This window comes from Cebus imitator, unplaced genomic scaffold, assembly GCF_001604975.1.
Source record: "Cebus imitator isolate Cc_AM_T3 unplaced genomic scaffold, Cebus_imitator-1.0 Scaffold364, whole genome shotgun sequence".
NCBI classification, from domain to species: Eukaryota; Metazoa; Chordata; class Mammalia; order Primates; family Cebidae; genus Cebus; species Cebus imitator.
The window spans coordinates 420,467-433,451 of NW_016107679.1; the positions used below are offsets into that span (position 1 = coordinate 420,467).

Below are 12,985 nucleotides of genomic sequence, written 5' to 3' on the forward strand. Positions count from 1 at the left end.
TTGCTTTAAAGTCTATTTTATCAGCAAAAATTGCAATTCCTGCTTTCTATTTATTTATTATTTTTGCTCTCCATTTGGTTGGTAAATTTTTCTCCATCCCTTTGTTTTGAGTCTTTGTGTATCCTTGCATGTGAGATGGTATGTAGCATACCAATGGGTCTTGGCTTTTTTTTGCCTGTCTGTGACTTTGGATTGGGGGATTTAGTTGAATTAATAATAATATGTGTGAGTTTGATATTGCCGTTTAATGTTAGCTGGCTGTTTTGCCCATTAGTTGATACAAGTTCTTAATTATGTTGATGTTCTTTATTTTTTGGTATTTTTTAGAAAGGCTGATACTGGTTGTTCCTTTCTATTTGTAGTGGTTTTTTCAGAAGCTCTTGTAAAGCAGGCCTGGTGGCGATGAAATCTCTGAGTGCTTGCTTGTTCACAAAAGATTTTATTTTTCCTTCGCTTATGAAACTTAGTTTGGCTGGATGTAAAATTCTGGGTTGAAAGTTCTTTTCTTTAAGAATGTTGAATATTGGCCCCCACTCTTTTCTGGCTTGTAGGGTTGCTGTGTCTCTTAAGTTACTAATACATGCTGTCTGCTATATCCAATCTGACTCCATTGAGATAGTAAATTGAGGTTTCATATGTTTTAATGCTTCTTTTTATTGAGTCTATCTGGTGAAAAATGTCAGTCCTCTCATCTATTTTTTTTTCATTTTTCTTGAACACAATAGTCATGATTATTTTAAAGTTATCTAAGATCATCTTTTCTATTTGTTATTGGTCTTCTGACTCTGTTTTTTCATGTGTGGCAATTTTATTATAGACATAGCGTACCAAAAAATTATAGAGAATTATGGTAGCTATCTTTAGAGACTCCTGTTCATTATTTGGATTAGGGGCTGATTATTTCCGTTTTGGCATGGATTGAATTTGATTTGAATTGGTTTGAAAGTTTGGTAAGACTCATTTTACCTCTAAGTAAAATGAGAGATTTGATTCTGCCCTTTAAAGCTTTTTTTTTTTTTCCCTGTCTTGTCTTTTTTATATTTCAGTAGGCTTTTGGGGAATAGGTGGTGCTTGGTTACATAAATAAGCTATTTAGTTGTGATTTCTGAGATTTTGGTGCACCAATCACCCAAGCAGTGTACACTGTAGGCAATGTTGTAGTCTTTTATCCCTCACCTGCCTCCCACCCTTTTCCCTGAGTCCGCAAAGTCCATTGTATGATTCTTAGGCCTTTGTGTTCTCATAGCTTAGCTCCCAATTACTTATGAGTGAGAACATACGATGTTTAGTTTTCCATTCCTGAGTTACTTCACTTAGAATAATAGTCTCCAATTCCATCTAGGCACCCATCACCCAAGCAGCGTACACTGTACCCAGTGTGTAGTATTTTATACCTCACCCACCTCCCACTCTTTTCTCCAAGTCCTCAAAGTCCATTGTATGATTCTTAGGCCTTTGTGTTCTCATAGCTTAGCTCCCAATTACTTATGAGTGAGGAGAACATATAACTCAGGTTTGGTTTACCATTCCTGAGTTACTTCACTTAGAATAATAGTCTCCAATTCCATCTAGGTTACGGTGAATGCCATTATTTCATTTCTTATTATTACTGAGTAGTATTCTGTGGGGCATGTATGTGTGTGTGTATATATGTGTGTATGTATATATATCACATTTTCTTTATCCACATTTGATTGTCATCTTGCCCATTTGACATCAAAATCGAGCAAATGTCTTGAGGGTAAAATTGGTGTTAGAGAAAAAATTATCCAATACTTGTTAACACACAGTAAGGAAGACTTTTTTGGGATTATCACAGCATGTAGGGGAACACTGCAGTGGGAAAGAGAGATTGAGCTCAACTCTACAGCATGGGCAAGTGGGAGTTTATAGCCAAGGAGCAGTGCAGGAGTCAATGGATAGAAAATTACTGAAAGGAAACGTCAGGGGTGATGGGGATTCTGGCTAAAACAACTTAAGATTCTTGCTGAAGACAGGCCAGGGGGAAGATGAGGCACCTGATCAGCTATCAAGTGTGGGGGTCTTGCTAAACTGGATTTTGCAAGGAAATGCACAGATGGACCTAGGAGAAGGTTCAGGAGCCTGACTAAAGTTTGACTAAGCACAGAATCTTCGTCTCTGGCTGTGTGTTTGAGGCAGGTCTCCAGTTAGTATGGATACCTATGCATCTCACAACTACAGGAAATTTTACTTTGCCTTTCTGAAGTTTGCCTTCTAGCCCTTGAGCCCTTTCTGCAGCTTCTAAGTTCAGCAAATGTCTTCTGGGAGAAATTGGCTGTGGAATTGAGGCATTTTAAGTCTGATTATTTCTTCAACCCTATGTAACTGCCAAGAGTTTTGCTGACTTTTCTTAGCTCCAGCAGCCTCTGCCTTAACTAAGTCTGCTGCTTTCTTAGCCTGTGCCCAGATTTGGTGAATGGCCTTCGGGGGGAAAAAAAATCAGCTTACCTCTGAACAGTCGTCCTACTATGAATTTTAATCATTCTAGGCCTTATTGATTCCATAGCTTGCCTGATGCCTTTAAAAATATCATTTTTTATGTTTTCTGCCTTTTTCTAGCTGTTGGGAGTGTTGCTCTGCCATGACCTACTTAGTGTTACTACATACTGTGCAGTAGAATTCTTAACCATGTATATAAAATTGTCTTAATACTCCTTTTATGATTTTTAGTCTAATTTCAGTTTTATGGATAAAATCTTAAGCATTATATAAAGATGGAATGAGCCCAGATATTTCTATTAAAACTATCGTTAACTGCCCAACAGTTTCATTTTGCCTGCTGCCCAGATACAGTTGATTTATCAAGATCAGCTGGCTGAACAGAAGACCAGAATCTTATTTCTCAAAGGAGTCTTCCCCAATATTTGGAGCCTAGGGTTTTTCAAGGATAGTTTAATGGGACAGGAAATGGGTGCTACTGATTGTTTAGGGATGCAATTAGGGGTGTGGAAAGTGGTCTTAATGTTGAGTCCACTTCTGAGTGGATCCACAGGACCAGGACCAGTTGGTGGGCCCACATGAAGCCATCGGCCATCAGAAATGCAAAAACCGGAAAAGGCCAATCTTAGGTTCTACAATACTGATGTTACCTGCAGTAGTAATTAGGGAAGTTTCAAATCTTGTGACCTCTGGAGTAATGGCTGGTAATTGTTTACATCTACACTTCAGCAAAATTCAGTCTCCTCTCATCCTCCTAATATCTTGCTAAACAGATGATACAAAAATATCAGTTACCTTTCTAAACTATTACCAAATAGCTAATGGCTCTTTGTCTGAATTATTATTTATTTACTTAGAGACAGAGTCTTCCTCTGTTGCCCAGGCTGGAGTGCAGTGGTACAATCTCGGCTCACTGCAACTTCCACCTCCCTGCAACTTCCTCCTCCCTGCAACTTCCGCCTCCCAGGTTCAAGCAGTTCTCCCTGCCTCAGCCTCCCAAGTAGCTGGGATTACAGGTGCCCACCACCATGCTCAGCTAATTTTTTATATTTTTAGTAGAGACAGGATTTTGCCGTGTCGGTCAGGCGAGTCCTCCTGACCTTAGGTGACCCACCCACCTTGGCCTCCCAAAGTGCTGGGAATACAGGTGTGAGTCACTGAACCCAGACTTTATTGTTTTATATCATAATGAAAGAAATGAAAATAAAAACCTCTTTTGCAGGCAGAGGCCAGAAACAAAAACCTTGAGCACCTAGTAGAAATGTTAGAAATTAAGTTAATTTTGAAATTCTGAGAAGATAGAAGTCCACATTCCTAACTCCTCCTCTCAGGAGTATAGTAAACATGAACCTAAAGTCTGAATCATTAAGGTATCAAGTTCTTTAGGGAAGGAATAGATGCTGAAGGACCAGGGAGACGGAAAGGTTTGCTTTGCCTCTTCTTAAGGCACTGAGCCAGCATCTCAGATTTCGCAGTTCTCTAAGTGAGCTTAAAAAAGTGGAATCCTGTGGTTTCCCATCAGAAAAGGGCTGAATGTGTCTGCTCCTGGAAGAGGACATTAGCAGGGCTTCCCATAAACCTCTGTTGACTGCCGTGGGCTTAGAATAGAAGTTGCGCTAGTGAACTCAGTTGCTGACAGACCTCATGGTCTGAGGAAGCTGGCCCTTCCACTCAGAGATAATCCCTGAGAGGAGACTGCTGAAGCCTCAGCAGTGTGTGAGCTTGTCTGCCTCTGCAGGTCATTTTTTATCCAGCATTTGTAGGTTTGCATTCCCAGGTATCCACATCGAAGCCTAACGTCTACAGGTGACTAATGGAACACAGCAAAGAAAAAACCACTAAGGGACCAAATTGTGGAAGCCCAAACTAAACAAGTAAAATATGTGGCTTCTATTGATGAGCCACAGGGATGAGACAGAAGAATGTAGTAAATTAAGAAAAAAATTATTAAAAATTTTCAGAAAATGCAATTACAACATAATCAGGACTTTTTAGAGCTAAAAATTTCCTAAGAGAAAAATTCTACAGATGAACTGATAACCGTTTGTGAGAGCTGAATCTTTTGTTGCAGAAGATCAAATGGAAACAATTTCACGGTGCAAGACATACAGAAATAAAATTATTTTTGAAAAGATCAGAGACCTACAGGAACAAATTCAGGAAGTTGGCGTATGAGCAATAGAAAACAAGACAGGATAAGCATTAGTTTAGGAAATAATAGAAGAAACTTCTCTAGTTTAGAAATCCTTAAGTTGTCAGGTTGAAAAGGCTGAGACTTAGATATATTTGATTGGGGCTGGGGCTGTGTGGAAAAAGTTTAATGAAAAAATACACCTATTTAGAGATAATGTGCAGAAATAACTGAATTTTAGTCATCATGAGAAAAATCATTCAGAGAAAAAGGAAAGAGAATCACATTAACAATAGACTTCTCACCACCAACCCTAGAAACTTAAGAGAACATTAAAACAATATCTTGTAGCCACAAAAAAAGAACCTCTAACAATCCTGTACCTAACAGGACATCCTTTATCTTGGTTAAGTAATGGTATGTTCAGATAATTTATTTCATTTAATATGGAATGCCTTGGTATTGGAGCTACAGTGAACAGGACAAGCAAGTGGACATGGAACTAATTCCTAGGTTAGTGAGAGATAGATGATAAACAAGTTTAGACAAGAAAATGAAACACTGATGACCGTACCATCTATGTTAGTTATTTGCAATGCTAGGGACAATTATTATTTGTATGACTTAATGAAATGTTAATGTTAATAAAAACTTCCTATGGAAGACCATTCTGTTGAAAAATGGACAAACAAGGCAACTTGCAGAAGGAGAAGCATAAAGAGCCAATAAAAATTAAAAGATGGCTAGGGATGGTGGCTCATGCCTGTAGTTCCAGCTCTTTGGGAGGCTGACACAGGCGGATCATGAGGTCAAGAGATCAAGACCATCCTGGACAAAATGGTGAAACCCTGCCTGTACTAAGAATACAAAAATTAGCTGGGCATTGTGGCACACACCTTTAATCCCAGCTACTCAGGAGGCTGATGCGGGAGAATTGCTTGAACCTGGGAGGCAGAGGATGCAGTGAGCCAAGACAACAGAGTGAAACTTCGTTGAGAAAGAGAGGGAAATGGGGTGGTGGGGGGGAGGGGTAGGGAGAGGGAGAAATCATTAGCAAGGAAACAAATGGAAATTAAAATGATAAGACCATGCTTTACCAATCTAATTCAGAAATAAAAAGGAATTCTAGGAACAATTAGAGTGATACTGGGAATTAATATAATTTTTTTTTGATAAATAATTTGGCAATACTTTTGTTAGAAGCAAACTTTCAGTGCTACAAAAGAAAGAGCACTCAAACATAAATTTTCTCAGCAAGGCAATATTTACTTCTGTAGAAGGGTGCATCCTATGTCTTGCGGATTTAGCAATGGTGAGAGCACACCTGAACAAGGGAGGGGAGGGGATTCTTATCCCTGACACAGGTAGCCCCTCCTGCTGTTTTGTTCCTCTATTGTCTGCAGTTGGACTGCACAGTCTAAGCTGATTCTGATTGGCTATTTTAAAGAGAGCAGTGGTACAAGCCACTGTATTCTTTTAACACCTCTAGGATTTGTAGTGATGTCACCTCTTTGATTTCTGTTAGTGGTTCTTTCTTTTTTGCCCGATTGGTAATGACCAAAAGTGTGTCAGTTTCAGTGATCTTCTAAAACAGTAACAAAAGAACCCCAGATTTTTATTTCATTGATTTTATTTTTCTGTTTTCTATTTGATTGATTACTACTTTGATCTTTGTTATTTTCACCCTTCCCACCCCCCACCACTTGCTTTGGATTTCATTTGCTCTAGTTTAATTTATTTCTAGTTTAAGGTAGAAGCTTAGGTCATTGATTTGATTTTTTTTTCTAATATAAGTATTTTAAGGGTGTAAATTTCCTCTTAAGTATTGCTTTATCAGCATCCCACAAATTTGGGTGTGATGTATTTTTTAAATTTCCCTTTGTTTTTCTCCTTTGATTCATGGGTTATTTAGAAGTATCCTGTTTAGTTTTTAAAGATATGTGGGTTTTCCAGAATTTTGTTTGTTTATTTCTAGTTTTGTTCTATTGGCATCAGGAAACATATATACATTTTATTTTTATACCCAGTTTAAACCCCAGCATACACTGCTGTTATTCTTGTTTTAAAGCCTATTATCTTTTAAAGAAATTTAGGTGAAGCAAATGAAATTTGAATTAAATTAAATATTTTTTTTCTGACTCCTACCCCTGTCATTTGGGGACTCTATTTCTGTGTATATTAGGCTACATGAAGTTGTCTCTCATTTCACTGATTGTGTTTGTATTTTGGGGTGTGTGTGTGTGTGTGTGTGTGTTTATGGATAGTTTTTTATTGCTGTGCTTTTATGATCAATTTCTAACCTGTCATTCAGCCAATGTCATTTTCATCTCAGATATTTTAGTATTTCTGTTTCTAGAGTTCTGTTTGGGTTTTCTATATTGCCTAACCTTTGGAACGTATGGAATGTAGCAAAAGGTTTTAATGCTCTTTTGTGTGAATTTTAACATCTGGTTGAGTTATGTGTTGTTCTGACTGGTGATTTTTCATTATGTCTCATGTTTTTCGGTTTCTCTGCATTTGTGGTAGTCTTTGACTGGATGTCATACTTTGTGATTTTACTTTGTTGTGTGCTGGATAGTTTTGTCATCCTGTAAATCATCCCGAGCTTTGTACTAGGATGCAGTTAAGTTACTTGGAAGTAGTTTGTTTTATGGTTTGTTTTTTTGTTTTGGGGTCATGCTTAACTGTGAGCAAATTATTCTCCACTACTAAGGCAATACCTTCCTAGGATTACCACAAGAATACTTTAAGACCACCTTCCTGAGTTTTCTTCCCAGTGCCCTGTGAATTGTGACTTTCTTTAATCTTGCTTGTGGGACAAGTACTATTCTCCAGACTGTTTGAGTAGTTTTCCCTTAGTGATACTTCTGAACTCTTTCTCTGTGCAGCTCTCTCCTTTGGTACTCTGTCACATGAATTCTAGCTGTCTTACTCTCCCTGGATTCTTCAGCTTCTGAACTCTGGAAGTCTGCCAGACTTTGTCTAAGTGCCCCTTCTAAATATGTTGACCCAGAAATTCTCACAAGGCAGTAAGCTGGGTAAGAGTAATAGAGTTCACCTCAGTTGTTTCTCATCTCTCAAGGATGACTGGCCTTCATTGCTTGATGCCAGTGTTTTGAAAACTGTTTCATGTGTTTTGTCTGTTTGTTTTTGTTGTTGTTGTTTCAGATGTGATTATAAATCAACTTCAGCTTATTCCTTCCTAGTTGGAAGCAGAAGTATGGCCTTTTTAAAAAACAGATTAGTACTCTGGTATAAAATAATGTGGTTTATTAGGAATAATTTTGATGAGTATTTATGTCAAAAGATTCCACCTATATTTGAGAGTGCTTGTGATTTATAGCTTTTTATTTATAGTTAAATATATTCATATGTATGTATGTAATCCAGATTTCAGATTCTTCTTTCTAAAATGTGGAATTAGCTGAGGTAGTTTGCATGGTTTTTGACTGAATTTCTGATACATTGGTTAATGTCCTTTTAAATTGTTGTTTCTAGTTATTTCATTCTAAGTTATACTTACAGAGACAAATCTGTTTTATCCCCTATTAAAGTAGTGATGTTGTTCTTTTGTATTTTCCTTTTATCCTTATGTATCTATGATACAGCCTTCATCCCTGTAGATCTATGACCCTAATTCAAAAGAAAGGGGTAAGAAGACTTGTCATTTAAATTGCTTACAGAAATTGTTTGACCTTTGTGATTAAAGCTACATAATCCAGTAGTAGTGTGCCTTGGAGAAAGGAAAAATATGTATATATTTAAAATATGAGATGATAACAGGTGAAAGAACTCCAGGTTACTTAGAAACATTAGTTTTGGGGTGTTTGTATGTGTACATGTTTAAAGAAGGTGTTAGGATTGTTGCCTGTAGATTAAGCAATCGTTATATGCTTTATTTGCATTATTTTGGGAATGCAAAGAGAAGGCTTACTGTAACACTGCATAAAGACAGATTTAGTATAGCAACAGTAAGATGCTACATTTTGGCCAGGTGTGATGGCATATGATTGGGATTACAGAATCCCAATACTTTAGGAGTCTGAGACAGGAAGATCGCTTGAGCCCGGTAGTTCAAGAGCAGCCTAAACAACATAGCAAGACCTCATGTCTAAAAATAATTTAAAAAATTAGTCAAGCCTGGTGGTGCATGCCTGTAGTCCCAGCTAGTTAGAAGACTGAGGCAACAGAATCATTTGAGCCCAAGAAATTGAGGCTCCAATGAGCCATAATCACACCACTTCACTTCAGCCTGGGCAATATAGTGAGACCCTATCTCAGAAAAACAAACAAACAAACTACTTTTTAAGGATAATCCATTTACTATCAAACGGTTTTTAAATTTTTCAAATGCAGGACTGTTTAAATGTCAATAATAAATGTCTTAGGGATCTGGAAGTATATAGCATTTACTATTCATACAAAGCCTTAGATATTTAGTAAAGATGGTTGATACATAGAATGCCAAAATAGTAAATCAAGCTATTATTTGTAATTTCAGCTACTATACTGTGTTTATAAAGTTTCTAAATGCTGGTGCAAAATGATGCATATTTTCCCTGACATTCCAGTCTTCTAAGCAATTGTTAAGATTCTGAGTATATTATTAACATTTGATACTCTGAAGTGCTGAGCTTTTGGCCTTGAATAACTATATTTCAGACAGTATTGGTAGGTTAATGTTATCCCTCTTAAGCACTAGACCATATTATTTTACTTTTCTAGCTCATATAAGGTAATAGTTAGAGTTTAAAGATTTTGAACAGTCATTAATCTGTTTAGGGCAATATGTGTGAAACTTTTGCTATGATTTGATTTGAAGCCATTTTCCTTTTGCTTCCATATTCTCCATATTGCAAGAACATAAAATTGCACATGAAGAATGAGAAAGATGATCTTAATCTGAAGAATTTTCACTTTTTTTTTTTTTTTTTTGCATCTTACAGTGTTGAAACTGAAATTTCAGATACATTGTAAAATACTAAGAAAGAAAGCAAATAACCTGGCTTTGCTGAAGAAACCGTTTCCTTGGTCATTCCTTTGAAAAACAGGAAGCCAGAATTAGAAAGAAATTTGAAACCTTGATAATTTCTTTGGTTTTCTTTGGTTCTACTTTGAGTACTTGCCCACCTGCCTCTAAAATGATAGGAATTCAGTACTACCATAAAGTAGTTTGGGCAAAACACTGCCACTTTACTCTGTCATGCCTAAAAATGTTTGACTAGAAACAGCTAAATATAGTATTTTATACTTACAGAAATGTAAAATGGTTGTTTGAACTTCACAAGCCATAGATGTATGTCATGATCATGTAACAGCACTGTTTTTAATACAATTTCTTTTTTAAAAATATGAACTAGCTGATGTTCAAATTTTGGAAATTAAAGGTTTGCTCAGTTTTACTTCTATGTCTTGGGCTATATTTTGTAGTAAATCAGAGACCAAAGGATTGATTTAAATATGCTTTTCTGAAGTTAATACTGTGTAATCTTTGAGTAAGCGCTTTGTCATAAAGTTATAATAAAGCCATAAAGTGGCATTGTTGCTTTATAAACTTAGAATAATTATTTTCCATGTTAGTGCGGAGTTCAAAAAGTTCTATATATTCTGCAAAATAATCACTCATTATTGAATAATACAGCTATTTGAGAATATTCATATCAAGAATATTTTATGAAGTACTGATTTCAATGACATGTTTTGAAATCTTTTCAAATCTGTAAAAACTCTCCTTTTCAATATGGGTTATATTAAACAAGTTACTTTTATTTGTATAATTAAGCTATAATTCTCTAAGGGAGGGTATTGGAGAGTAAAATTTTTTTCAAAGAATTTATAAAATTAAAATTCAGGGTTACAGTTATAGCCTTACCCTTTAATTCATGACTAAAAAAATTTCTTTTTCAGACAGCAAATGGATACATCTTGTTTTTTCATATTACATCTACAAGAGGGGACAAGTACCTTTACGAACCAGTGTATCCCAAGTAAGTTTGTTGCTTTTTATTATTTTAACTTGTATACTTTATATTCAGAAAAGCGTTACAGTTTTGAGTTGTCTGTAGTGATTAAAGTAAAACTAAGTCAGCATTTCCAAAATAGTGTTTCAAAAATTACCAGGTCTTCGAACTGTCATTTCTTGAATAAAGAATTCTGTAAGTCTAGGAATCTTGATGATAAACTATATCAAGAATATTTACTATTAATAAATTGCAGGTCTAGCATTTCTCAGTCCCTATTAGGGAAGAGCTAAGAGATCATGAGAGGAAGAGTTGAAATGTTGGTAAGTTACAGGTACTTTTGCCTCTCCTTTTGTATATGCATAGAAAAAAAAACCCCAGACAGTTGTTAACTCTTGGTTAAAATTTGGGAAAAACATGGACTTTTGCTCTTTACACTGTGTAGTTAGGTATATTTTGTGTTGTTTTCTTCCTTACAGTAGACCTTAACTTTTGAAATAAAAGAATCTATCATTGTAAAGCATTTTGTCTTTAAAAAAAACAAAAATAAAACTCAAGCGATAAAGCTGGATAAAAATATAAGAGCATTTATCACATTTCTAGGTGGTGGAAGACATACAAAGTTTAATAGGTATATAAGAAATTAAAGAGAAAAACAGATTTTATTGTGTGAAAAATTTAAGTTTTTGACTATTAACAGAAAAAAAAAACATCAACAGCAAGTAACTTAGAAAAAATATTTGTGGTGAATAGGGCCAAGTCTTACTACTTTTATGTAAAAGAGATTTATAAATTGCCAGTAAGCACACAGAGATTCCACTAGATAAATAAGTAAAAGTAATCTCATAAAAGGAAATACTCTAACAAACTCAAGAGAATTTCTGTATTTTAAAGTACAGAAATTTTTTTGATGATAGGATTCAATTTAATTTGGTTATTTTTCAATAAAAAACTTTTAGTGCAAAAATTTTTAACACATAAATATAGTGCAAAATGTTAGAAACATCATGATGTATTTAGAAATTTTAAATTCAGTTAAATTCATACCCAATAGTAACTCAAATAAAATAAACACATAAAGACAGTGCAAACTGATAGAAACATTATGATGTATTTAGAAATTTTTAATTCAGTTAAATTCAGACCCAGTAGTAACCCAGATAAAATAAAACATTAAATAGAATGGTTACATTTTTCTACCCACACATTTTAATATATTAAAATAGTTTTTTAAAATTATTACTGCTAGCAGAGGTATAATAAAAGTTGTGTTGCACACTTCTGATACACAAAGGTGTGATAATAGGGAATTGGTTAACAAGTTACCTGTGGTACATCCTTCTACTGTGATATGGAGTCATTAAATATATCTCAGAAAAATTTATAAACTTAAGAATCTGACCATATTATAATGCCAAGTGAAGAAACAAGTCACAAAAAATTATATATGTAACATGACCACAACTACATAAAACAACAAAAGTCATCTGAAGACAAAACCTAGAACAGTACAATACAAATATTTATAGTAATTTTTCCTGATTGGTAGGACTGTAGCAATTCTTCTGCTTTTCAATTCTTAAATTATTAACTGTTTAGATTTTCTTGATGATATACCCACTTGTTTTTGTAACAAATATAGTGCTAATTGAGGTTTTCAGTTTTGGAATTCTTTAAAGTACAGAAATTTTTTTGATGATGGGATTCAATTTAATTTGGTTATTTTTCAATAAAAATTTTTAGTGCAAAAATTTTTAACACATAAATACAGTGCAAAATGATAGGAACATCATGTATTTAGAAATTTTAAATCCAGTTTTATTGGTAAAACTGAAAAAACTGAAGTTTTTTTCATTCTAAGTGATAACTTTGTGATTTTTTTTGAAGAACTATTGTAATCAATGACTAAAATTAGATTTACTTGTGCATTTTGAACTACTATATTTAGTTTTATTGCTTAATTTAGACATGTTTCTTTAAAAAGTAATAATCAGAAGCAACAATTTAACTTTATGTTTCTGTGGGCATGATAGAGAAATAACTTGAAATAGTGAAAATTGTATTTTCTTTTTTTCAGTTCACTAATATGATTGCATGTTTATAGTGTTTTGGGATGGTATTTTGAGACCCACTTTTTGTGTTCCCGAAAAGTTTTAAGGAATAGTTTCTTTCTTTTCTGATTCTAAAACTGCAAGAGACACGAGTTAACTAAGTAGTCCTGACAATGCATGAACTTTGCTGTGTTTGTGTGTGTTAAGGCAGAGAACTAAATAAAGAACATACTCTCCTAATTTGGGCATTATTTCACCATATTGAAAGTCTTAGGTTTCAATGGCTGGCCTCAATAAAATGTGCATTGCTTTAGAGCAGCTTGAATAATAGTTAAAGGTATAGGCTTTGATGCCAGATAGACCTGGAATTGAACGTTCGCTGC

The 12,985-nt window shown here is 34.8% G+C and overlaps 1 protein-coding gene across 1 annotated transcript in view; it reads left to right on the forward strand.

Moving 5' to 3' along the window:
• The window catches only part of RIC1 (RIC1 homolog, RAB6A GEF complex partner 1), a 142,819-nt gene that overhangs the window by 55,630 nt on the left and 74,204 nt on the right, over positions 1 to 12,985 (forward strand). Inside the window, exon 3 of the mRNA XM_037730823.1 lies at positions 10,499 to 10,578. Coding sequence (XP_037586751.1) covers positions 10,499 to 10,578 — 80 coding nt within the window. The remainder of the gene's footprint in view (positions 1 to 10,498; positions 10,579 to 12,985) is intronic.